The 27,227-nt window shown below is 38.3% G+C and overlaps 1 protein-coding gene across 1 annotated transcript in view; it reads left to right on the forward strand.

The window, feature by feature from the left end:
- The first annotated feature begins 3,125 nt into the window (after window positions 1-3,125).
- Window positions 3,126-27,227, forward strand: part of MTFR2 (mitochondrial fission regulator 2) — a 486,796-nt gene continuing 462,694 nt past the window's right edge. Inside the window, exons 1-8 of the mRNA XM_075707390.1 lie at window positions 3,126-3,188; window positions 3,539-3,670; window positions 4,656-4,760; window positions 4,995-5,119; window positions 7,166-7,383; window positions 8,561-8,861; window positions 11,144-11,330; window positions 12,866-13,406. Of these exons, the coding sequence (XP_075563505.1) occupies window positions 3,126-3,188; window positions 3,539-3,670; window positions 4,656-4,760; window positions 4,995-5,119; window positions 7,166-7,383; window positions 8,561-8,861; window positions 11,144-11,330; window positions 12,866-12,964 (1,230 nt within the window). The 3' untranslated portion in view covers window positions 12,965-13,406. The remainder of the gene's footprint in view (window positions 3,189-3,538; window positions 3,671-4,655; window positions 4,761-4,994; window positions 5,120-7,165; window positions 7,384-8,560; window positions 8,862-11,143; window positions 11,331-12,865; window positions 13,407-27,227) is intronic.

Raw genomic sequence — 27,227 nt, forward strand, 5'->3', positions numbered from 1 at the left:
ATCTCTGTAGTTAGTACAGAACTACCTACAATACCTTAATTTTCCCATAGCTTGTGTCTAGAACAGATCGGTCATGTATTATGGATACCTAGTGATTTGCCTTGTCTTTAAAAGGTGCTTCTCCCATCAAGGGTAACTTAATACAATTTTTAAGGTTTTGTAAGTAGGGTTTAAACTCATTGCATGAAAAAATGTGCTGTCCATGAAGTACAAGTTTCATCTTTCTGTTGATAGCTTAATCATCAACAGAACACTTTAGGTAAGAAATCAGTAGCAGTATCAATCTAGCTTCTTTCTTACCAATTCTTTTTCTAGTTTGTTAAAACTGCCTCTTTAATTTCTTCATGTAGACTTGCCTCTCCAGCTATGTAATCTGGCAAGAGTGAATCTTTAACTCTTCTATCACATTTACAGCCTTAAGTGAAAGTGGGGGAGGGGAGAAACAAAACAAAAAGCCACCACAAAAATCCCTGAAAAAGTAAAGCAAGATATGTTAAAACCTGAATCAGTAAAGATACTTCAGATATACTAAACATTTCTATGAAGTGTGAATTGCATTACAGTGCTGTAGAAGTATGTTTCTTTAGTATTCCACTTTACACAATGTGTAAATCTGAAGCTATAACTCAGTGGTAAAAGTCAAGTTAGCAAAAGGTGTGAGAAATTAGTCTTTCTCTGACACTGATTTCTAAATATTTGTGCTTCTAGTATTTTTGTAGCCAAAGTGCAGGAGTTAGTCTACAAATTTTTTTTTAAACAAAAACAAACTCACAAACTTAGTTTAGTGGTAGGTACACTTTGAACCTACAGAATGTTAAGGATGATAGTAATGTAATACTTGAATTACCAGAACAAGGACATTGTGATACAAGATGACTACTTAGGTTTTCTTTCTCAGACTGCTACAGGTATAGTAAATCTTAATGTTATATGGAGTTAAAAGTGTAGTTGTTCTTAGTTTGCCCCTTAGAATGGCATAATGTCTTAATAAAAAAAAAAAAAAGCTTTGGTAGAGATGTTTGTATTAAATACATATGTAACGTATGCTCTCTTAGTGGCTTTACTGTTAGGGCATAGTTAACCATCTGCCCTATCCAGATTAAAAACTAGAAGGCAGAGAAATGTAGTACCGTCACTAGTCCTAACTGTAGTTGAAGAAATTATATTTCAGATGGTGCTAGTTTGCCAGCACCTGTGTAGAAAGAGAAATAGGAATAATGCTTGCCCTCCAGTAGTAGTTACTAAAGGGTCATTCCTGCCTTGTATTTTAGGAAGTTCAGGCAAACTATACCATTGTTGCAAGATCTGCTTTTACATGTACAGTGCATCTTTTAATAGCTGCTTGAAATGTAAAACTGATTATTCCTCAGACATTTTAGCAAAGCTGACACACTTTGTGTATATTAAATCAGAATAAGCAAGCAAACAAAACAAACTTGGCAGCAGTGTCAGAGTCTGTCCTAATGAAGTGAACTATTTCATGTCAGTCTGAAACTAACAAATATGACCAAGATACATACTTGAACTGTTGTAACCTTAGAACAGATAATCTGTATCATCTAGGTCAAGCTGAAATTGCATTGTTGTGGTCTGTGTGTCATGAGGCAAGACAGTTCCTGGGTGATGAGGCAGATTTGAGTTTTGTGCTTCAGTTGAATGTCCAAGGAAATCTGGTGGAGCTTGCTTTGATAATGGCGTTTGGTCCTACAGACCTGTCTGTAGGTTAGGTCATAAAATTCCTTTTTCCATTATCCTTAATTTCAATGCAGTTTATTTAAGAAGCTGTTTGTTAATTATAGAACACATGGTGACAGCCATAAATTAATTTATTTAAAAAACTGCTTGAATTAAGATAATCTAGTCAAAGATGCAAGTTACAGTCTACCAGATATCTAAAGAAAAACTGAGAGTTGAGATTTTTTTTTTTCTTAAATCCAAAACTAATGTTAAACACTCCGTAGTCCTTCAACATGAGTAGTGAATTTTCACTGTTGTGATAAGAAGAAAAAAAACCCCCATGTTATCAGGCTTTCATTTGGTGCTACTGAAGTAGCTGTATGACTGTTGTGAATGGAAGTTCAGTGCATTTTGCATTTCTCTTGTTAGAAGGTGAAGCCCATCCTTGATGGATCTGCAGGAAAAAAAATTCAAGCGTTCTGCTGGTATGAAATGTTTTAACTACATTTTGAGTTCAGTAATTCACTCTGACTCATTGCTCTCCAGCAGTGAAGCAGTTTCTGAATCTGCTTCATCTGTGTGGTGTGCTTATGAAATTTGAAGTTATTCCTGCAGTTCAGAGAGAATCAGACATTAATTTTGCTAGGCAAGCAAAAAAAAAAAAAAATTCAGTAGCTGTGCTGTTCCCTAGACTCTGCACTTGCTCAGTTTCTTGGTTTGGAGTTAAATCTCACATCATCTTGCTTCCTAGGAACAATCACTGCTGTAACAGTGGGCAGGTACATCATGAATTCAATCACATCCTGTTGCGCTTGCGAGTTTCTCCTGTGGCTGTGGACTGTGTTCTGCTATTGCACATGCTGAAGTTTCGTTTTTCTCATGAGTGGAGTAACTTGCATCATTCTGGCATGTGAAGTTGCCAAAAGGCAACATCCACCCCCTCCCCACACAGCTCCCTGGAAACCCCCGAACCGCCAGGCTTTGCCACGGAAGGGGTGCTGGCTCCCGCCCAGGGCAGGCTGGGATCCCCGGCAGGCCCCGGCCCTGCGGCTTTGGGCCGCGCCCCGCCCCGCCCCGCCCCGCCCCGCCGGCCTGGCGGCGCCATTCAAACGTGCCCCCTCCCGACACCCCCCGCGAAAGCGGCCGTCCTCGCCCCCTTATTGGCTCTGCGCTAAGCACTGGCTACTTCCTATTGGCGTGATTGCCTTTCTGCCCCGCCCCTGCTCCTGATTGGTGCTGCCGGCTCGGGCGGCCTAGCTGGGCTGCGGGCCGGCTTCTGCGCCCGTCGGCCGCCGCCTGAGGCGGGGGCTCGGTGCGCCGGCGGCGGGTAAGAGGAGGTGTGCGGGCCGTCCTCTGCCCGCTGGCGGCTCCCGCGGAAGAGAGAGGGTACCGGTTGCTTGCGGTGCGGTGGGAGCGCGGCGGAGGCCGGCCGTCGCTCGGCGGCGGCCATGGCGCTGGTGCTGGATCTCCTCAGGCGGGTGCTGGAGTACTTCGGCTGGCCGCCCGACCAGGTCAGACCCCGGGCGGGGCGGGGCGGGGCGGGGGGTCTGTCTCCTGCTGGGCGGCCCCTGGAGAGCCGCTGGTGCGGGGTGTCCTGTCTGCAGCCCTTGCGGTGAAGGGGAGGAGGGGCCGTCACCTCGGAGCCGCCGCATGCCTGCGGTGGGGCGGGCTCTGCGCCTGGCGTAGAGCTGGCTTTGTCGGCACGGGGAAGCTTGACTGGTACAGGCGGACATGTGGCCCGCGTGGGGGATTTCGGTGGGTCACTGTCCTGATACAGCCGTTCAAGTGGTTCTTTTTTCTCTGAACAGAGCGGGGGAAAAATGTCAGTAACGTTGTCGGGAGTTCTTGGTTTTTTTGACAGGCCGTATTTTTGGAAACTCGCATATTTGGCAGCAGTATCAGTCGTACAATCAGAACGTGCCTTCCTTCAGCAGTCTCATCAAGAAGGCATTTCCAGCGGTTATATACAGTCATAAGGAAGTATCAGGTCAAGGTACGTGAAACATATTTCAGTTCTTTACTAATTTTTTTTCCCTGAGACTTACATAGATGCATGTGGTTACTCAAATGTGCACTTTTTCTTTTGTCAGTAGCTCAGAATTATTACTAGCTACATGATGTAGCTGCTACATTCTTCGCTGGCCTTTGTGCCACTCTGAAATATACTGGTGTCCTGGTTTTGGCTGGGATAGAGTTGATTTTCTTCCTAGTAGCTGGCATAGTGTGGTGTTTTGGGTTTAGTAGGAGAAGAATGTTGATAACACGCTGATGTTTTAGTTGTTGCTAAGTACTGCTTATGCTAGTCAAGGACTTTTCAGCTTCCCATGCTCTGCCAGGTGCACAAGAAACTGGGAGGGGGCACAGCCAGGGCAGCTGACCCAAACTGACCAAAGGGCTATTCCATACCATATGACGTCATGCTCAGTATATAAACTGGGGGGGGGGGGGGGGGGGGGGGGGGGCGGTTGGCTGGGGAGCAGCGATTGCTGCTCGGGAACTGTCTGGGTATCGGTCGGCGGGTGGTGAGCAATTGCATTGTGCGTCGCTCGATTTGTGTATTATTATTACTGTTATTATTATATTGTTACTATTACTACTACTATTTTACTGTATTTCAATTTTTAAAATGGTTCTTATGTCAACCCAGGAGCGCTTCTCACTCTTACTCTTCTGATTCTCTCCCCTGTCCCACCAGGGCAGGGGGAGTGAGTGAGCAGCTGCATGGTGCTTAGTTGCTGGCTGGGGTTAAACCATGACAACTGGGTACTGGCTGTATCTTGGTGGTGTTTTGGAAGCAGTGTGTTAAAATCAGTGTAGGCTTCTTTGGACTTTCAGCTTGAGAGCAGCATTGAAAAGTTAGGTTAACCTAAGTGCGTTATACTTAATTATGTGTAACATTAAATTATTTAATAACTTTGATTTTAATAACTGAGGGCTTTGGTTTTGCTTCTCAGATTAAAAGGTATTCTGATTTTTAGGTCATATCTGTTTGCCAAAAAAAGGAATATGGATCTACTCGAAGTGTTGTCCGTAGACTTGGGACAATTCTTTCCTTAGAGCCCTACCCAAGACCTTATTTTCAAGTAAGTGGTTTATTGTTATACATATGCTTCAACTATTTAAGTTTTGAAGTTTCTTAATGTAGTGATCCCTTTCCTGTTCTTTTTAGCTTGTGTAACTCTTGTGTTGCATCCATTATGCTCACCATTATCAACTTGCTTACAGCACTGTTTAAAAATTTCTCTTGCTTAGGCAGAACTTGTGCTGAATCTGGTTTCTCTTCATACTTTTTTTTTATCTTGTTCATTTGTTTTTAGCTTGTTCAAGACCCAAGTCCGTTGGGTTATGATGAACAAAGCACAGCTCCAGCTCCTGTAGCTCCATCACTTGCTGATGTCCTGTGGGTGGCAAATGATGAGGGACAAGCATTTACTAGACTTAGGTAAGTAAAAGTAGAATATACGCATGAAAAGGACTAATAAAAGTAGCTTCTGTCTTCTCTTTTTTGTGGTGTGTGATTTTGCGTGTTTTTTTGGCCTGTTCCTGTCCCATCCTGTCCGTGCCGCCCCCCCTCAGCCCTTTCAGGCTTCCAGCTAAAACAGCCTTGGAAATTTTGGGGTTTTTTAGGGTGGCAGTTCCTGCTTACCTGGAAGTTCTTACTATGTATAGAGTATTCTTATCTGAAAGATTTCTGAAATCTGAGTCCCTTTTCACTTCCTAATAGCACATCAGTTGCATTACTGATATATTAATTTGTTTTCTCTCACAAAGTATTTTATGAGAGAGGGAATTTAAGGGAAACTTATGCATTGCAACATACAAGAAGGTTATTCTTATCTTTATCATTTTAGTTTACAAGCATTTTGATAAACATTACAAAGGGGAGAACAAGAAAAAATATTAAATGTCTCCTTTTGACATCGATTACTACAGTGCTATGTGTGTAAACCTTGATGTTTGCTTTGATGGAAAGCAAAACATAGTTTCTTCATTTTAAAAATTTACCTTGAATATCTAGCTTTTACAGAGTTCTAAAATAAAATATTTTTACAACTATAAAATATTACAAGTACTGTGAAATGACAAATTATGCAGGAATTTGCAGATACAAATAGTACACAAGTATCTTTCCCCTACCCCCCGAGAAGAAATAGAAAGTTGGCTTACTGTTCCTCTAAAGGATCTGCTCAAAATCAGAGGATGAGTCAGAGCCAGAACCAAGAATAAAATTTGGACACTTTTATTGTCTTGTGCTACATCTGTATCGGACAATGTAATTCTGCTTCATATTGGTATTGGTGTTTGTGATCTTTGCGTGATGTTTGCTTGCTGGTAATGAAACTATAAGAAACTGATGAAATGACACTTTTTTAGAGAAGTTTTGATAAAGTTGTGTTTCATATTATGATTCCTGAGGTGTTACTGTTGAATTATTGAAGGCTTTTTTTGCAGCAGCTGTAAAATACTGGAAGAGTAAGAATATTACTGAAAGGAACTGTGTCCTGTTTTGTTGTGCTTGTGCTGTTCTTTAGGTGGTCTGATTCACAAATCCGTGAAAGTTCATTCTTTTGTTGTTTTCATTCTTTCTTCATCCTTGTCCTCTCCTGGCTCTGTGGGATGCTTTTCAAGAACAAGTATTCTAATTGATATCTTTTCCTTCTGAGCCAGTGTGAAGAGCGAGGGGTTTTGGCAAATCAGAAAGCAATGCTGCAGGTCTGATTTGAAGTAAAAGGATGATTAATATAAGGGAAAAGGTCTGGTTTTGTTTCAGTCAAAACTTAGTGCATCTTGAATACATAAAGTAAATTGAATTTCTTTCTTTGTTTCATAAAACTTGGTTTGAGTTTACACTCATTCTGTATTTTAAGGTTATTTCTGCAAGCACAGACTTGAAACAATTTTTGAAAGTAAAAAATTGTAGCACAATTTTCTCATTTAGTCCATGTTCATATGTAGCTTACAGAAGATGAGGTTCTTATTCTATAAGTGTGTATTAAAATTCATTATTATTTTCCAATGTGTGTTCTGAAAGATCGCAACTTCTTTGCTGCTTGCATTGTTCATCTTGCAGCGTTTGATAAATGACTAAAATGTGTGAAGCCTAATTAAGAGATCGTTATTATTTGACTCTTCCTGCCTTTCATATCTACTCTTTCAGGTAGGGAGGAGGGAGACACCCCTTTATGGTGTCAGTCTAATGGTTATTGAGTAACAACAGCTCAATCCTACATTATGACCTTATGATGTATAATCTATCCCTGAGTAAATTATCTATTTTTTTATGATGATTTTTGATCTGCATTGTATTTGAACAAGGGGAGACTTTAAAATATTTTTAAGGTTACGAGTAGTTTAAAGTTTTCTTAAATAGTTTGCAAATTTGTGTCTTGGTGAATGGCGGTAACTTTTTTGAACAGACAGTGAGTAAGTTTTGACATTTCCATTGCTGACTGAGCCTTTTGAAACTGTGTCTTTTGTTGCTTTCAAGGACTGAATTGTGGAGAAAAGAAAAAAGTACAGCTTATCGTGACTTACATCCACCTATAGATTCAATACAAAGTGTTCCAAAGACCAGTACACAAAAAGACAGTCTTGTTGATCAAGCAGCACTCCAGAAAATTTCTGCGCTTGAAGATGAGCTAACCTTTCTTCGTGCTCAGATTGCTCTAATTGTTTCAGCACAGACACCGGGAAGCATTCCGCCACGTAAGGCCTTCTGGTTTGAACCAAACCAGTTTTCCTTTTTTTTGCTTTAGAGTTCGTGTTCACAGTTGCCATGTCTGATATTGTTAAAGAACATCTCTGATTTCTCTAACTGAAGGTACACCAACAAAATCTACAGAATACAGTATTTTGTTTCTCTTTTCATCATTTGGCACTGCCCCCCCCATTTTTTTCATGGCCTGTTTGCCAGTTTTGAATGCAGTTGATCCTAACTGATCTTTATACTCATTTCCATGTTGGTGAAGGAGCTTAGTAACAACGCTATCCACAGGCTACCAATTACTGCTTTAAAAAGTTACAGGCTATTAATTATCCCTTTTGGTTTTTGTACTGTTTCTGACAAGTTATCAAAACAATGGATAAAAAAAAGCATTCTAAGTAAGGCAGGCTCAGGCTTTAACAAAAACCAGTGCTGCAATAGATGTGTCTAACAGCCACTAGAGAATCAAAGATTGAACTTTGAGACAAACTATCGTGTGGGTTTTGGTTGGGTTTTTTTGGGTGGTTTTTTTTTTTGTTTGTTTGGTTGGGTTTTTTTAATTCTCCACCCACCAAGAGTTTTGAGGTCTTGATTGACTTGCACTGTGAAACATTTGAACTGATGTGAGGGAGTTACATTTATATGCATTGTGCCTAGTGGACTTAAAACAGTAGTTCGGGCACCTCTGTGCTTCGTTTACGTGTTCTGTTGGCTCTTCTTTTGTCTCTTCTCCATTGCACTCAGTATTGTAGTCTATTTTACATGTTTTGTGGCTAGCTTCTTTTTTTTTTTTTCCTTCATGTGGGGTATTCTAATGTTCAGACCATTGAGAATGAACTGTGTGTAGTAGCAGGCTGCTTTGCTGTTGCAGTGCTGCTTTGCTGATTTATCTAGTGCTTAGATTGAAGACACAAATGGAGAAAATCAGGGCAGCACAAGACACCTCAGATCCATTATTTCATGTGTTCTGAATCTGTGGCTTCGAAATAAAAAATAATATTTGTTTTAAATATAATTCTTCTGTGGTATAATGTGTGAGGTGTGTAAGAAAGTGCTTTAAGAGGGCTGTCGTATCTTGACTTAAAACTGAGTCATCTTAGACGTTGCTTAATATTGTTAATTGTGAAAGTATACTGACTAAAAATAAGATCACTATTTTTCTTTTATAACTGCATCCAGAAGCCTTTAAAACATTCAGCATTCCAGATGGATTTTACCCAGTGCCAGCCATGACTTCTACGCCATTGTCCGTCTCTCACAATCACTTTGTAATTCCCTCACCGCCTCCACTTCCTTCTGTTGTACCATCTGGTGTTGATGCTAGTAATTCAGCAATCGAACTTATAAAACAACGTCGTGCTGCAAGAAACAGTAGTTCAACTACAGCTGATAGTGCTGATCACCAGAGGACAAAGAACATTCCTAGTATGATGGATGTTTTGAAAGACCTAAACAAAGTTCAGTTGCGAGCTATCGAGAGGTAGGTTGAATTGAATGTGTATCTGAGTAATCCAAGACTATGTAAGCAATGCAGCACATAAGTAGCACCAGAGAACACCAACGTGAAACATCACTGAATGAGCAGCTACTGCTGACAAACTTCAGTTGGCAACTTCTAAGTTCACAGCTTGGAATGTAAGATACTTGTGACGTGGCTTTTAGGTACATTTAAAGCACGCTGAGTATCACAGCATTTAAAACTAGTCTCCTGCTTTAGTATACAACTCTCAGGTTGGCATGGGGAGGTGGGTGTGTTGCTATCTGGAGATCACTTACAAAGTTGCCTACGCAGTCACAGGGAAATTGATGTGAACAAACAAACTTTTTGGATTCACTGTGAAAGGGCAAATCCTTGGGGAAACATTGGAAAACTACTGTCAACATACCCACCGCATTCTCATCCTACCTTTGAAGTATTAAAGCAAATACATGCTGTATCTTTTATTGAAAATGTTTCATGAATTTGTATTTCAATAGTGCAGTTGGATTATAAATATTTTTAACGTCTGCTGTCTTGATGGTAAGCACAGTTGACGTTAACAAAATGCATTGCTAAAGACTGCAATACCTCTTTGGGTCAGTGTTGCTATGCTAGGTGTAATAGAGGTTGTCAGATGTCCTTTCTGAACTTCTTGAGTTGAAAAAGTATGTAAGAACAACTGAGTCTATAATGAATATTTGGAGCTCTTAATGTGGGAAGAATGTCACCAAAAATTACTGCATTCTTACTTCAGCATATTCTTAACTGTGAGCTTTATCCCTGAAAATAACTAGCACAAGTCTTGGGCAAATTATCTATATGCAACTCTGGAAAAACTGTGTGTTTCCTTATATATGTTTTCTTCTGTATAATTCCATGTAAGGTGAATGAAGAAAGTGAAATGTTCAGGTTGACAGTTCTAATACCCATCATGTTGAGCAGGAGCATAATTAGTAGGAAGTGGCAGGTGTGCATCTGAAATGCTGTCTGGATTTAGGCATCTACCCGTATTCTGAAGGTAGAACTTAACTAAATAATGTATTTATATTGTTGGAGGGAGTAATGATGATCAAAATTGCTATAATCTTTCAGGCAGCAGTCTGACGGTAGTTTAATGTGTGCACTGTAAAGGGAAGACCTCTGTTCTCAGAAGTTGAGAGCCTGAAGATTCCAGTTTCTACTACCTGAGCACCAGCTTACACATCAGGCCAGGGCTCTAACAGCTTGATTTTGTAGGAACGGTGAACTCAGTCCTTCAGGTTTCATGTTAACTGGCATCTAACTGTAACTGCCAGACTTTGAGCTCAGTGCTGTCAGTGTGCATTAATAGGTACAATTAATAAATTGGCCTGGAGATAGCACTTTACTAGCAGAAGGGTGACTATATCTAGATTTTTTTTTTCCCCCCCCAAGTATCGTAATGGTTAGGAAGCTTTTCTTATGATTTATTTTCTTGGGCTAGTCACTAATTTCTACATTTATGTTGGGTTTTGGGGTGCAGGTGCTGTTTGATCTTACATCTCTGTGCTATCTTTTGATTTTGAATTTGATAAGAACAGTTTTTCTAAATTAAATTATAAACTCTACTTCTTAATTTTTACCTATAAAATTTTCATATTTGGATGCTCAGTTGCTCACTTGGAGGGAAAAACTGTCTTTGAAGCCTTTGTGCCAAACCTGATGATAATTTTTTTTTATAATGAAACTTGAGTGCAAGTGTGGTTTATAAATGGGGCTTTGTTTAAGTCAAATATGCAGCCAGGTGACCACAAAGTGGTTGTTTTCTTTAAGTGTAATTGCTCTGAGGAATTTGTTAAGTTTGTTCTTTCTCGTGAGACCATAGAAAGGCATACTGTTCTAAACTTAAAATTAATGAAATTTAAATCAAATTATGTTCACAATGGTTATGAAATGTTAGTGATAGATTCTCACTAACATACCTTAATATAACTTACAAATGAGACCCGCTATGAAAGCTGCACGTTTTGCTTTTTTTTTCCACATTATTTTGCAATACTTTAATTCTTTGTGTTGATTTACTGCCATTTTTCATTATGGAACTGCATTAAGTTGTATTTTCAAGCTAAGAAGCTGGCTGACAAGTTGTTGGGTGTACTTGTATTAGTCCTGATTGGTCAATTGCTGTAAAATAACATTAGCAGCATTATTTGTGTAATTGGGGTTTTACAGGATAGGGTGTATCCAAAAATCTAGAAACACAACTTTTGTATCACTCAGCACAGGATTAAGGGCAGGAGACAAATAATTTTCTTTTTTTGTAGGTCACCCGGAGGTACTCCTCTTTCTAGACCCAAAAAGAGGCAAAGTTCCGACTGGGATCCAGTTGCCCTACTGACTCATGCACTAAAGCAGAAATTTGCACATAAAAATGATGATGATGATGATTCCCTGGACAAAGAAAATCGATCTTTTGATAGCTCCCCATTTTCTAGTCCAGAGATCCCACTGGTATGTCTTTATACAAGAATGTGGTTTTTATATTCTTGAAGTGACTGCTGTTTTCATGGACAGTTGCAGGGTTTTTACAAGTCTACAACTTCTTTACAATGTTTTTAAGCTATCAGCCTAGGTAGTTGCTTTTTTCAAGTATAATCAAGGCAGAGAATCTCAAAGTTTAATTATTTTGGGTGGATTTAGACTGGTGAATACACTTCTGTATGCACCAAGAGGAAAAACTTAGATGACTGACTTGGAAAATTCAGCTCATAGTTGATTGAACAATAGATATTTGCGTTATGGTAACTGGCAGGTATCCATGCATAGAAACTGTGTGTCTATTTAGTAATACTAACTACTTAGTGAATAACTAATATTACAAATAAAGATGCTAGGAAGGTACAGAGAGGTCAGACTAATATGTGTTATGTGTTCAGAAATTAAAATGAAAACATTGGCTGTAATATTTTTCTTTGAGGTAGTATTATTTCCACACAGTTTGCATCTTTATCCAGAATGAGATGTGATTCTGAAAGCTGTTGCAAAGCCCATGCAAAATACAGGGTTTGGTATGAACAAGAAAAGTGCGGTAGACAGAGCCATTGGACTGAGGTGATTCTGAGCGCTGGTTTCTGTAGAGCAGCCTGTGCAAGCTACTTCAGTTTACACAGTCCAGCAGTACTGGTGGTTATTTGTTAGGGACTTCCACAAACCTCAGAACTGCTTAGATGAGATGGATAGAAGTGGCAGTAATTTTAAGTCTCTGCTCAGTAATTCTATCTTTATATCTTAAGAGTGAGATAGAGATTTGAACTGTGGCATTTGTTAGCCTAATGGAGGGAAATAATAATGCAAAACATATGGAAATCCAGACATTCTTTGAAGGCTGCTGCTTGGCTGAAAACTTCAGGAAAACTAAGGTGTGTGTTTCTATTTCCAGCTATAAGATTTTTTCTTTTTTCTTTTTTTTTTAATTTCAGATGCCACAAGGATTTTGCAAACAAAGTGTAGCATATATTTTACAGACTGTAGTGAGTCAACAGCTCTGGTGCAGTCTTAAAAAATTTCCCTGTTGACTGTTCCCTGACCCCCAGGAAAAATTAGAAACTTGTTAAAAACAGCCAGGCTTGTATTTTGGATGCTGCAGACCATTGGATTGCATAGCTGACATACCTGATTCTAGATACAAAGATAGAAGTTATATCCTGGAACAGCTTGTTTATGGAATAGCTTTTGTTCCAGGATCTAACAGCTGAATTATGAAGTCCTGGAAGAGGGACTGCTTAAGGCCAGCATGTTCAGGAGTAGATACAGAAAGATGGGCTTTTTCTGGTTAAAGCAGAATAATCTCATGAGCTTGTAATCAAGCCTCTAGTTGTTTACCCTTGAGTGTTTTGAAGAATAAATGTACTTAAAGCAATTGCACAGGCTTACTATTTTATTCTGTTAAGAGTAGCAAAACAACTCTTCCAAACTCTTTATTGTAAACATATTCTCATTCAGTTGTCTTGGGTATAATTTTGTTTAATTCAATCCCTGCTCCCCAGGTTGGACATTGCAGTCTGAAGCCAAATACAAAATCTAGCCTTATAAGAACTGATGAAGTTAAACAGGTATCAACATGGAAAGTGAGAGCACATATTTAGCTGATGGAGACTTCTGAGGAAACTTCACAGTGTGTACAAGTGACGGGTCCACTTTGAAACTGCTGTAAGGTGCTGCAATGTTTTCTAGAACATCTCTCCTATGCTGTTGAAATTTGGGTTGTGGTGTTTGTAAAGTTGCCTCTTCCTTCTCCTTAGTTTCCCAGCAGACAAACTTGTGAATGTGATGCACACAACCAGAAAATGTTTTTTATTGCTGTGGAGCAATGTGTTTGAAGCCTGGGAAATGCAGGAAATAAGTGTGTGTGAAAGAAAAATAATTATTGATGTGGCAGCTGAGGTGTGCATTCTGTTTGCACTTCAGAGTAAATAATGAGGAAGTGAAAACTTTTTGTTAGTGTGTTATATGTAACTGACTGTATATAATTAATGGTAGCTAACACTGTTTCATTAGAATGGTACAGTTGCCTCAGTTTTCTTTGCAGTTTGCTGATAAAACTCCATATTTCATGTGCAAATAGTATTGTAACTTATTTTGGGTCAGTAGATAAACTTTTATGTTTGTGAAAATTTGTCATAAGTAAACTGCAGGTTGTCCGTTAAGTGCCTATAATATGGGGGAGTTGTGTTCTGAGATAAAAAAGACCTTGTAGAGAGATCTGCTAGCACACAGTCTAAATTCAGTATGTAAATAAACATTAACTCTGTCCTTGGCTTCTCCATATGAAGTCTGTTTTGTTCACAACAGTTTATAAAATAAAATTTTCTATATATCGTAGATGTGTGTGGTAGTGGCACTTTGTGTTGCAGACTAACTTTTTTGTATCTTAAGAGCTGACCAACTTCTTAAATAAATTGTATTATCTAAAAAGAATTAAAATAGAGCTTACATTTTTCCTGCCAGAGTACTTGATGAAGGAGTCCCTTATTTACAAATTTCTTACAATCCACTGCTTACAATAGCTGCCTTCACTCAATCTTTTGTCTAATGATCCTGATGTATAAAACGAAAATCCTATCAATTAGACCGTGGACTGTGTCCCTTGTATATCCTGCGTGTCTTCTATTTCCCTGCCCGCTTACAGAGTAGACTGGCAGCTGGATTCCCTTTTACTGCTGAGTCTTATTTGCATGGTTGTAAGAAATTACTGCGCAAATCCCATACTTCTGTTTTAATTTTAAAAGTTATCGTAAAAGTTATCTTTTGACTAAAACTGGAGCTTAAGTGACTTGCTATTTTATGCTTCTGAAATGATGTCTTCGAGACTTTTTTTCCTGAATTTAGTGATTATTGAACTGTATCACATTCTCCCATTCCTCTCTCAGTCCATAACAGTTTGACCTTCCCTTTCTTTCCACTTTCAAAATTTCTCTACCTGACTTGACAACTGCTATGAAATCCATACCAAATAGCCAGCTTGGCCCTCTACTTAGCAATTTTACCCTCTTCTGCCAAAGCCTCCCCACTGTCTTTTGTCTGCAGCTCTGGTCTCTGATGCACTAGGGCAGCAGGGAGCAACAGTGAAGGCAGTCCATGCAGTGCCTGCAGAGGAGGATGTGTAGGCAGGTGAGTCCCGGTGAGCATCAAGCCTATGAATCGGCTCCCTTTTGATCAGCATCTGCCGTGTGCTGAGGTGGAGCATGAGATATATGTGATATAACATCTGCTGCGTTATAGCAGCACTCATAGATGCAGGGGATCTCGGGGGTTGTGGCCATTCTGTTGTGACTGACAAACATGAAGGTGGAATTCTTGCTGAGAAAGACTTAAGTAATCTGCAAAGCCCTGAATACAGCAGACTTCTCTCTTTCCTACTTCAATTGCTTCATGTGACAAGCAGTTTCTTCTTTTCAGGAAGAACTATTGTTTTGGTCTCCTTTTGTATGTTTTTTCTGTTCTCTCCAGAGTTCATTATTTACCTACAAGTTTGGCCTACAGGGGCATTTTGCAGTGGGAATTTTGAATTTGAAAGTGTCTTTTCATTTTAGAAGGGAATTATCTCAGAAATTTCTTAGTACCTCTTAAACCAAGGATCTAGTGTCAGACTTCAGAAGCATCTGCAAATTTTAGTAAGCTGTGTGACCCTTCAGGTTGTTGGGTACTATCTCTGATTTTTGTGTCAGTCTGATGTGAATTGTGCGGTAATGTAGTTTTTGTAGCTGGTCCGTTTCCTAAGGGAAAAAGCGTAAGTCATGGGCCATGTGCTTTTTTCAACTATGTACCACCTACACATATTATGAGAAGAGATGCTTTGTTTTATGTAGTTCCAGATGTAAATTACCTTAGGCGTTGAGCCCTCGTATACCTTAAGAAGTCTGTGGGTGGCATCTGGTAACATCTGATAGTTTTCAATACTAAGAAGTTGCAAAACTTAGACAGTAATGCTCAGGAATGAAAAGGTTCGCACCCATTGCAGAGATTTTTCTCCCTTTGAGAACTAATGGAAACGTGGATGTCATCTTATTTTCTTTGACTAAAACATCTGTATCAACAACTTGGGAGCAACTTGAGGTTCTCTGAGGTTATCCATGCCCACCTAGAATCCATGCCCTGTTTACCTACAAATAACCTTGTTTACCTAAGGTCCCTGACTGAATTGCTCGGTGACAATGCAACTGTTAGAGACATGGTAGCGATACGGGGCAGGAGGAAGAGACTCAGGAACGTGAGCGCTCTATTGGTCTGCTGGAACAGTCTTGTGAAATGTTGTGCCCTCTTATTCTTGTCACTGAAGGAGTCTGGAAAATTTATTCTCCTACCACTCCTGATGAATATTTGGGCAGGATGGAAGACGCCCTTCAGGAGTTGCTGGGGAGGTCTCTGGAATGAAAACTGTTCTTGTTTTTCCACTAGAAAGACTAAGAAATAGGTATAGTGTATCCAATTTTTCAACTGATAAAATTGAAAGAAGAATAAATGTTTCAAATATTTTGAGTAAGTCGGGCTAGAAGGAAAAGTACAGTGCAGTTGTTTAAAAGCACTCTTAAGGATTTTTTCCCTAGGAGACCCTAAGAGATTTGAGTTCTCTATCTGTGAGCTTTCCATTACAAGGAGACTAATAAATACAATTACCTGAACTGTCAGAATGTCACTGTTTGCTGACGAACTCCTGTAATATACCAGACCTGTCCAGATACTCATGACTTGTGAGGGACAATTAATATATAATCTGTCATCTCTATGTGTAGGTACAGAGTTGGGGGGGAAAGGCATGGCAGAGGATATGCAACACTATTCACTGCCCTCAGCCTATTCCTCTTTTCAGGAGTTAATCACATTGTTCTTTAATCCTACTTAAATAGTAAAATTATATATGGGGCTCTTGCAAAAGCTTAATTGACAAAGGGATCCTAAACAAGGCTAAAACAAGTTAGCCTTTGAGTTACGGATCAGAAGCCTTGGGAAAAGAAAGACCTGCAGGCACGGCTATCGAAGCAACTGGTGTCCTAATGTTAGTAAGGTCTGCAGCCAGATTTCACTTCTGCTTTACCTGCAATCACTGGCAAACAGATTTGAGGTATCTGGGAGACATTTGTGATCCTGATTCCTGTACCAGGTTCTTGGAACAGATCCCCATGTGACCTACCAATACATTTTTCATAGTGACACCGACTTCAGCTACATCTATATTACCTTCTAGGTTTATCTGAATAATCTACGAATTAATTGTGTATGATACTTTAGAGCATTGTTGTTGCATGTCTGTGTGAAATCTGAATAGTTTGCAGATTCTATTTCAATGCTTAACATGCTGTTGCGACTTGGCTGAAAGACACATAGAAAAAATGCAGCCTTCCCAAACTTTTCCAATGGTCAAAATGGGCAGTATTAGCCCACTGTAATGACAGAAACAATTGAAAATTTGACATTCATATTGCCCTCAGTCAATGGCATGATTTGATTTAAAAACTTTCAGTTGTTTTAAGATACAAGTCCTTATTATTACTATTCTAAGGGAGAAAATGCAGCTTTTTTCTGAACAGTATTGTCCTCAGTATGAATATTTTTTTCTCTTCCTCAGGCATGTATATTCATCATATTTAACATGTTTGGCCTTGAGAATGTACTGCTGTGTAAAAGATCTGTCTTATGTATAGTTTCACTGGCATTTGTGAAGAATAACTTGATAATTTGTTTGTTTAGCTGTTGAGATTATATAATCCCATTTATTTTATAAATATAAACACATTACGTTGAAGAAAAGCATACATTTATTAATAACTTATTTTAAAATCACAATTAGAATTAAGTTACCAGGTATACAAAAGCAGCTAGCTTCAGGTGGAACACCTTGGTATTTGTGCTACATTTTTTGAAGAGAAGTGATGGAACTTGATGCAGCTTTGGAGGCTTGCTGCTTCTCTTAAAGTTTTAATGACAAACCTTTAGAATTTGAAAACTGACAGTGTCCAAAACTGTAAAACTGAGCAGGTTTTTACATACATGTATTTATTTTATCTTGCTTTATATTCTTTATTTTTCAGTGCTAGTGCCTGTCATCTTACAAACTTCTGCTTACGTGTCAGCCCACAGGCCGTTCTTTTCCCTGTTATCTTGTTTGGGAGGATTATTGCCAGATACGGAAAATGATTCTTGAAACTTCTTTGAAGTGTAAGTCTAGGGATTAATTACCAAATTCTTTCAAAGTACCTGTAAAGTAAACTTTCATAACTGACTACAATTTGTAGAGTCTAAATGTAATGGAAATCTAAAAGATTTACAAGGCAGCTAGTAACTATTAGGGCACTAATTCCTGCTAAAATACTTGCATTTGTGATTTTGTTTGAGGATTTAAAATACTGAACTGATTTCTATCTCTGGAGGTGTTTTGAAAGGACATACTGTCCTTTCTTAGTTTCGTTTTACAGTTTATACTTGTGCTTCTTTTTCCTTGCAAAACTGTTTTGAAAATCTTTGTCCATGGATAAAATCTACACAAGGTGGATATGTGCTTTTTATTTGGTTATATCTTTGCAGTACTTACGTAATTTAGTATAACTAAATAGTGAAGCTATTGTAGTGTTTCTTCAATAAGTGTACTTTTTTTCCGTTTCTTGCCTTACTGCTTGTATTTTGTACAATATATGTATTCCATTCAGTTATTTCACCAACATCTCTTGTCTCAATACTTCTTCCTGTATTGGCATAGTCAGGCTCTCTTGGTCACTATTTCCTTCAAGATTTTCTCTTTTCAAGGCGTAAGGATTATTAAGAGAGAATGTTAATCCTCAGGGGATAAAAGAAATAGGTTAAAAAGAAGAAGAGAGAAGTTATTACAAGAAAGCACATTTGAACCATATGGTTCATCAGTAAATGTGCCGGCCTTGATTAACAAATGTAGTTCTGCCTCTGAGAAACTGGACGTAGGTAAACTCCATGGTGGTATATATGGGAGAAACTCAGTCTATACTGAGTGTATACTCGGTGTATAACAGAGTGTATACTCTGAGAAACTCTGTACTTCACACTGTCCAATTTAATTTCAGAGACTTGGATGGGAAGCATGTAGCTTAACTAGAAGGAATAGGATACCTGTTGTAAATCACCAATATAAAAAGAAAGAAATTGTTCATTATTTTTCAAAATACTTCATTGAAGTACAAAGCTGACGTTACTACAAACAGCATAGCCAAAGAAGGGCAGGTATTGGATAGTAACTATAGAAGGGATTTTCTAAGAAAAGGAAGAATCTTATGAAGTCATCAAAAAACCTGTATGTGTTGTGAGAAAGAACTTGAGTTATGTAAAAAGAAACAAGACATGGATTAATGCTTGTATCTGTTTGTATAAATAATTCTGCTTTTGTTTCTTGCATTTGACAAATGTGAGAGGCGCACTCTGGAAGGGTCTTTGACAAGCTTTTTCCTCTCTTGCTGCTTGTAGATGTTTTGGTGGTTTATAACAATGCACATCATGCTCCATAGTTACACCTTGAAACATTTTGTTTAGGAGCCCAATGTCCAACTGCTGTGATAGTTTTAACAATGTCTAAAATTACCTTGTGGGTAAAGGCTGAAGACAGCAGCTGTCCTTCAGCTTGGGAAATATTTTGTCCATTTCAGTATTATTTGCCCAGATTACTTACAAATTCTTGTGCATCAGAAATATTTTCTCTCTCTTTAATACCAGTCACTGACAGAAATAATTTCTATTTCTCATCAGTTTTCAATGTACTTGTATCTCTGATTATTCGGCAAAGAAATGTTTTGCCTGTCCATCTGTGGGCGTGTGTTAATAAAATAGCTTTCTTCTATAAGAAAATTGGTATTAACCCAAATGTCTGTGTTATTTAATTTATATTAGGATATGTCAAAATTAAGTTACAAACAAATGATCTTGGCCTGTGTTTAACAGAACTAGAAAGAAATGACTGAAAAATCACTTAATTGTGACTATGAATCCTAATTCATTCAGGTGTGTATGGAAGCACCTACAACAGGTATTTGAACTTGCCGTCCTAGCAAAAAATGAAGATTCTAAAACCTTCTGTGTTGCTAAAGGGATCCTTTTCTTTAAATTCAAATGTCATGTTTTGTACTAGGAGATTGAAATAGTGGTTTCATTTGCAATATTATAACTTGACTCTGTTTTATCTAGCTATAATTTAGCTATTTAGCTGAGAGGCATTTTTGATTGTGCTAGACATTAGTTTCCACGGTATTCTTTATTTAGGGAATTAGTTCTAATAACTAGTTATAATAATCAAAAGGCCCTTCTTTTGCTATTCGTTATTTTCCCCAATAATCCTGTCAGCAGGATCTCTCCTTCTGCAGTGGGAATTTGTTATTTCTTTTTGCATGTTGAAAAGAAAACAATGGGGTGCTTTTGTTCCAGCTATGTTTCTAGTCCTCTTTACATTTTAATTTCTGCTTACATTTTCATTCAGGCTATTTGCCTGGAAGGCTGAAGGAGGCCTTAAAAGCGGATTTTTTTATGTATGTGAGCAAGAGTATTCAGACTCTCATTTTGATTGTTTTTGGGATGGAAGTATTCATACCTTTTGTTTAAGCCTAATTTAGGCATTTAATTTTGATGGGTCAGAGAACCACAAGCAGGAGCCTAAATTCCCTCTTTAGGTAACAGAGAAGTAGCAGCACAGGGTGCAGGGGTGGAGTTGGCACTGGTTGTGGTAAACCTCTGATCAGCAAAAAAGTCTTAGAATAAAATATATTTGAAAATTTTGAAAATAATTGATGTAAATCCTTGAGACATTCTGCAGATGAACTGCATGTATTTAACCACAAGAGAGCAGTGTTATACCAGATCTATGTTGCAAGTCTTAAATTTAAAAGTACTTCTGCTTTGTCAATAACAGGTCTAACAGCAAAATTTTGATCCCTTTATATTTTTATCTTTTTAGTGGTATTCACTAGATTGTAGGGGTACATGCTTCTAACTGGCTAGTGTTATGGTGAACTGTATTTATGTGTATTTGGATTAGTAAAAAGTCAACACCAGTCTAGTTTCTTCTCTTCTCACAAAATAAATCTGCTACTTCACTTTCTAGGACAATAGACAGAAGATTTTATGTGGTGAGTTAGAGAAGAGCTTCATCTGGCAGTAGTCTTTTCCTGAAGAAATATCCTCTCATATCCGATATGTAATGGGGATTGGAGAAAATTTCTGCTTGTGGTGCAGTACACACATAATGAGCATTGCCACGGAATTGCAGGGATTTGTGTAAATCACTTCTGGGTTATACAAGTGAAAATATGCTGCTACTTACTAATTAAAAGTCAAAGTGACCATCTGGCATTAAAATTCACATTTTTCTTTCAGATGAAAGATTATACTCCGCTCCTGTAAGCGCACGCAGTCTTTGCTTGTCACATGTAAACAATGACTTGAACGAGTTTAGGTGCATTCATAAAGCTGAGTAAGCGTATGTTTGCAGGGTTGGGCCAAGTTCAACCTTCAGTAATGCTTCTGCATCTGCGGTTGACTTCATTACAGTTGCTAGAGTGGAACTAAAGGCAGTATTTAGCTATGTATTTTTAAATAAGGAATATCTTACCCATCCTATAACCTAGAAGTGTGGAGAACTTGTACATTTAAGATCTCTATTCTTGCCATCTGTGCTTCCTCTTTAGTAGTCTGCATCTTCTTTAACGAGGAAAGTTGAACTAGATTGATTGTTCCCACTTCTCTCCTACTTTTTAGTTCTTATGCTGTAACACAGCAGCTGTATTTGCTGGGAGACAGTTGCCACTGAGCAACAACTGCTGGTATAAAGGAGGAGTAGAAAGAAATTCAAAGTAAGCTTAGTTTTAGTTTCTTCACCTGTTATTGTTGCCTTACAGTTGTTTGATGCATTGTCACCTTATAGTTTACAGCCTGTGAGTATTTGTCTTGTTTTTTGATAGTGAGAGCTGTAGGAATCTGTATTAAAAGTTCTGAAATAGCAGTATGGATCAGTGAGGCTGGCTGTGTGTTCTACTCCTGAAGCGAGGTTTTTTTGTCCTTTAGAGTACTGCTTTTTTGTATGTGTGTTCTGTTGTTTCCTGCTTAATTTTGTGTGGCTGGTATTTTAGTCATCTTTTTCTATTATCCTTTTCCTAGTAGTTGTACTGCGTGATTTGTATACCATGTTTGACTGTCATCTGTTGGGGCAGGCTTGATAAGCCAGGCTGTTTTTGTTGCGCTCTTTCCTTGCTTGTGAGGAAGTGTTTCTGAATAGAGGTCAAGCTCAGTGTACTTGTTTTTAATTTGTGAAGTTAGGAGCTGCCTTACCAGCATGTACAGCAGGAAAGTAATCTGAAAGTCAGTATTCTGTGATAGCAAACATAGCTAGTTTGAAGTTGTGCTTTGATTTCACTCCGGTGAAATGTGGGCTTTATCAACAACTCCTGTTCCTTATCTGCCCATTTGACCACTTAAATGTGTTTCATCTGGTTTTGTTTGCTTCTTATGTCTTCTATTCTTCTCATATGCACTGTCTGCATGTATATGAGTTAAGGTTTTACTTGTTCTGTTTCTGTAGGGTGTATTTTTTCCAAATTTTTATTCTAGCAAATCTTCAGCCCCTTTATTTTTTTCTGAGTAGTGGCATAGCCTTTTCCTCAAGATTTGAAGAGTATACTTTGTATTTAGTATGTTAGAACAATGAGGCTGCTAGTGAGACTGATCTCTACCAAATAATCTGCTCTGTAACCTATTTTGTCACTGATACGGTTTTTTAATGTTGAGTTAGAATTTTGAGGCTACAAATAAAAGAAAGAAATATTAACATAAGATAAGCAAAATAAACAGAATTCAGGAGATCCTGCTTCATGCTTTTTAAGCTCTTGGTGCTGTTGCTAGGTGAAGAGCATGTTAACAGTCCTCTAAGCTAGTAGTTGCCTGGGGAACCCACAGAAACTTGTGCTATTTCTACACATCTGTACAAACTCATAGACAATCTTTTTCTTCCTTGTACTCCCCTTTTCCTCCTCTCTAGCATAATAAAAGCCGTGGAGAAATCATAGGACTTAGTCGACTCTTTCTCATTCTCCAGCATACAGGTCTCCTTCACAGTAAATACCCAGTAGCTTTGAAGAAAATGGTACGTGGCCAGACCTTGACCGAGGACAATAATTGTGAATAGTTGACCTGATAAGAGTTGAGGATCATGAACATCACACCTGGTAATGGTCACTGGCACTTTCATTTGGAAGCTGTTGCCATTCTGTTGCTTAAACAAGAATCAGTCCCACTTATGAATTGCATAGATTTTAGGAAAAGTGAAAACTATTTACTTTAAAAAAAAAAAAGCAGGATCACTAATTACTACTAAAGTAATTCTCTAATGGAGGAATAAGTTAAACTCTGCTTGCTGAAAAAACCTTTAAACTGCAGGTGGTTAAGCAGTTTGAATCTGCAAATGCTAAAGCAGCTGGCTGAAGAACCTATCTGGCCTTTTATGTTTGCTTTGAATAAGCCTCGGAGTAATACAGAAATTCAGAAAATTATTGTGGCATCTAAGTTTTCTTTTTAAGGCAAGTGGGGTAAGCCAGGTGACTATAGGTCAATTAGCATGTATCAATTCTAGGCAAAAAAATCTGTATGCTGGGATCGTATTGCAGATCTGGAAATACTTAGATAACAGGAGTGATCTCATGTGACTTTATTGGAAAATAGATCTTTCAAATAATCTTTGACAAAAATAGCTGTAATAAAATAGTGTAAATGAAAATATAGCATTCATATTATCCACAAAGATGTTAAATGGATGTAGAACTCCTAACTGGCAGATAATAGTAATCACTGAAAGGAAGTATTGCTACTAGGGTTATAGAGAATGGTTCTAGGTTAATGCAGTTTCATATTTTTTAGTAATTAAATAAGTGACAAAATTAGTGGATAATTAAAAACAGAAATTACATTGAGAGAAATAATGAAGATGGGAACGATGGCACAAAGCCATAATGATAATGCCATAGTAAGTTAGGTCTTCAGAAAGAGAGTATGTTCTAGTACAGTCAGTTGGAAAACTATAAAGGAGTTTTGTTCAAATTTATAGGTTTTGCTACTGTATTCCTTCAGAAAGAGAAAATCTGTTTGCAGTGACCTGATTTGTCTGTGAATGCATGAAGAGGGGAAAAAAAAGTGTTACTAAAAGCCTCTTTCTCTGACAGAGAGAAACATAATACTAACCAGTATCAGGAAGTGAAAACTAGAATCATTTAAACGAGAGGGTGTCTCAATAATGAGCATGACATCCACAGTGGGAAGTGGTGACTTTTCTTTATTTCTTCTCTGTAGTGAACAGAAAGCTAATTCTACAGTGAACCAGCTATGGAGTGAAACAAACAAAACCAACAAAAAAACCCCTCTATGGCTTCTGATATCTAGGTGATCAAGGCTTATTAGGTATAAAAGCTCAGGTGTCAGGTATATGAATCAGGTGAACTTTCCAAGATATTTTTCTTGGCTGAGTCACCTTTTGACAATGGTGCCTTCCTTCTCTCTCCCTTACATTATTTTCTGCAGACAAGTTTTGAAGTCCGTTTATTTTCTAATGTATTTATCATCGGTTGTCTTACAAAGAGATCAGCTTTTACTAAAGATACTTCTTTTACATTTCAAAAGTACTTTTAGTTTCATAGAGGGAGGAGCCTATGCTACTCCTGAAGGTGCGAACTCCTTGCTGATGTTCAGAGCTTTAAGACGACTCCGTACTATCATGGATCTCAGTAAAATTTAAGATGTGCTGTGCCAGCTGAAAAATGACATCTGCATTATTATATAAGATGCCCCTGAGAGCGATATAACACCCACAGGCAAAACTTGGAGCTGTCAAGTAACTCGAGTGATGATGTAAGCTCTCCCTTTAAATTAATGACACTGAGGTACCAGAAAGAACGAACTGCAGTTGGATTGGTGAAGGACTAAACTCCTTCCTCAAAAAACCCCGCAAAATGCATAGGGTTTTTTAAGGTACTTAGAGGTAATCAATTGACTTTTTCCACAAAACCATAGAAGTTTAGCTCCTTTATCATTAAAGTAAATTCTGTCCTTTCACATCTCGCTCTCTACAGGATCTGTGGTGGTTTTCTTCTCGAGCTTTGAAGTAACATGAATCTGTTATTAAATTATTTCTGTTGTGAAGACTTTTGGTTAGAGCAGTATTGGTGTCCCTTGTGGGGTCCTGATGTATAACTAGAGCGCTCCAAAGTGTAACCACAGTGCAAATAAATAAATTCCACCTTTTTCTAGCGTTTCACATACAATGTGACTGTTGAGCTGTAATAGTCAAAACGCCAAATCATTTTGTTAGCAGTTTATATTTCAAAGACTGCAAACATGTAGGCCTAAGTAGTGGAACTGTTCAGAAGAAAATGAAGGCTGTTGGTAATGTGAGGTTATATTGTGATATGTTTAGGTCTTGATGGAGGATTTGGCAAAAGACAGCTGAAGTCCATCCACTTTTCCTGCACTCCTTCCGAAGCAAACATTAACAATAATGTTTTCAACTACGAATCCTTAAAACTGGGAAACTAAATTGTATACAATAATCTCTTAAAAAAAAAAAATAGGTTCCGTACTGTTGTAAAATGTGTTTAATAAAAAGCATGACAGGAACTGAAACTGACCTGAGCCTCAGGAAAATGTTTCTCTTGAAATCAAAAAGCCAGGTTTTATTACAATAAAACCTCCACAGTTTTAACTAGGGAGAACTCAGAAATGACCAAGGAAGACAGAAAATAAAAAGGGGGTTGTGCCCTTGCATGTGAGTCCTTGCTTCCACTTAACTCAGTACTTTTCTGAGTTGTAGCAAAGTCTCTTAGGCCCCTCTCGTGCCTAGGTGACAGCAAAGCCTCACAAGAATTTTATTTACTTGCTGTGTTCTCCAAGTGAGCCGTGACCTTCTTGCTATGGCTCTCTTACATGAAATACCCTGCAGTCTCTGACCTTTCTCTCTTCCAGCCCAATCCAGAGCATTTCAGCGAAGGAAGAATTCCCTCTGTCTTTTGGGGGTGAGGGGAAGTCACTTCGCTCTTCAAAAGAACATAAGATTTGGAACATAATAAACACCATGCTTGCCCAATGTAAATTGATTTTTTGTCATGCTTGTGACTGGTTGGTGTCTTCAAGAAGCTGACCATAATCAGGTGTGCATGGGGGGGCAAGAGATCTAAGAAGGTAAAAATACCTTCAGGTAATATAATTTCTGTGTGTATTATCTTTGTAGCTACAATGAACGTGAATGTAAGAAGTGTATTTGCTACTTTAAAACTTTTGTACACGCCTTTACGCACCTAAAGCATACAATGTGCCAATGTCACTTAGCTGTTCTGAGTAGCTGAAGTACCCACCCAACATCACCACTGACTTATTTTATGTTTCTTAGTTTGTTTAATATCTGTCTTCGGGCAGTCTCCAGGCAGCAGCATTGTTGGGGGAGGTTTCCCTTTAACGTGGAAGTCGGGGCAGTCAGCATACACATGTATGTGCATCTTAATTAGGCCTTACTGCTGATAAAAGGTACTTCAAAGCACATAGTGCAGATGGCCACTCCTTAATGTTTCTTGCAGTAATGGCAGAACTGGTGGTGTTGACTTCTTTGATACATTGAGGGGGAATGTGCTATTCATAGATACTGTAGGGGGCAGTGGCAATGTCCTGAAGTACTTGTCGTATACATGGAACCTCATCCCAGCAAAACTGCATTTTAAGCAAAGTAATTCAACTCATGTTTTCATCTCTCAGCTGATGATACTAATATAGAATCATAGAATCATTTAGGTTGGAAAAGACCTTTAAGGTCATCAAGTCCAACCATTAAACCGTTTTTTTATATATATATTTTTTTTTTTTTTTTTTTCCTCCTCCCACTAAAGATTGAATTGAAATACATTTATCCAATGCAAAACATGACAGATACAAAAGAGTGGTCTTTGGGACAATATTTTATCTTCCTTGTTGAATCTGTCTCTGAACCTGTCGTATGTTTCAATACTTCCTATTTTCTTTGGATTTTGTTTGCCTGAAGTGCCCAGCCCCAAGTTTGTCTCCAGATGTTGGTAGGTCCTGCTATAGGAATGAGGCTGGGTATCAAATACATGTGTAGGTGTAGCTCTAGATTTTTCTTTTTGGTAGCTATATTTCTTTCATAAATATGCTGATGTATGAGCTAAGCTCATAGGAATCCTCTGCACATACGAATGAAAACTCTGGATTTGGAGTGTTAACAGCTGCTGACATTGCATGAGTAGGTCATGAAAGCATCATTCTAAACTAAAGGTCGATTTAAGTCTTAAAGTATGTGTTCTCCAAGATTATGATTTTGTAATATTTACTTGTAACCATGAATTTTCTTTTTGTTCATATAAATGTTCAATCTTCTTTTAAGTTTTGCTATGTGGTTAAAGGTTAATGTATTCTTGTTGCAGCAACTTCCACATGTATTGGTTTACTTTGTTTTACCTATGTTTTGATTTGGGGAAAACAGAAGCTCTCAATCTGCCCAAATATTCTTTTTGTTTTTTTTTTTTTTAATAGGTGGTACCAATGAAGCTACAGTCTTCCCCCCCCCCCCCCTGCCCCCCGGAGGTTTTTTGTGATGCAGATTGCTTTTTGCCACCCTTCTTTGCACTTCCCACTCTTGTACTTGCACTTTCTTGAGAGGGGTGATTAGTATGAAAATGATGGCATAGAATTTATCTCCAGGTGGTAGGAGAGGTGGAGATAATAGTAAAACTCCTCTTTATCCCTGTTTGTATGAATTCTAATACTCCATTTTAGTTACAACTTCTTATGATCGCCAGGTCCCCTTCCTAATCTAGTACAGTATATTTAGAACCCTGTAGGGTACAGGATTCAAGT

Source organism: Pelecanus crispus, chromosome 3 (assembly GCF_030463565.1).
Source record: "Pelecanus crispus isolate bPelCri1 chromosome 3, bPelCri1.pri, whole genome shotgun sequence".
NCBI lineage: Eukaryota > Metazoa > Chordata > Aves > Pelecaniformes > Pelecanidae > Pelecanus > Pelecanus crispus.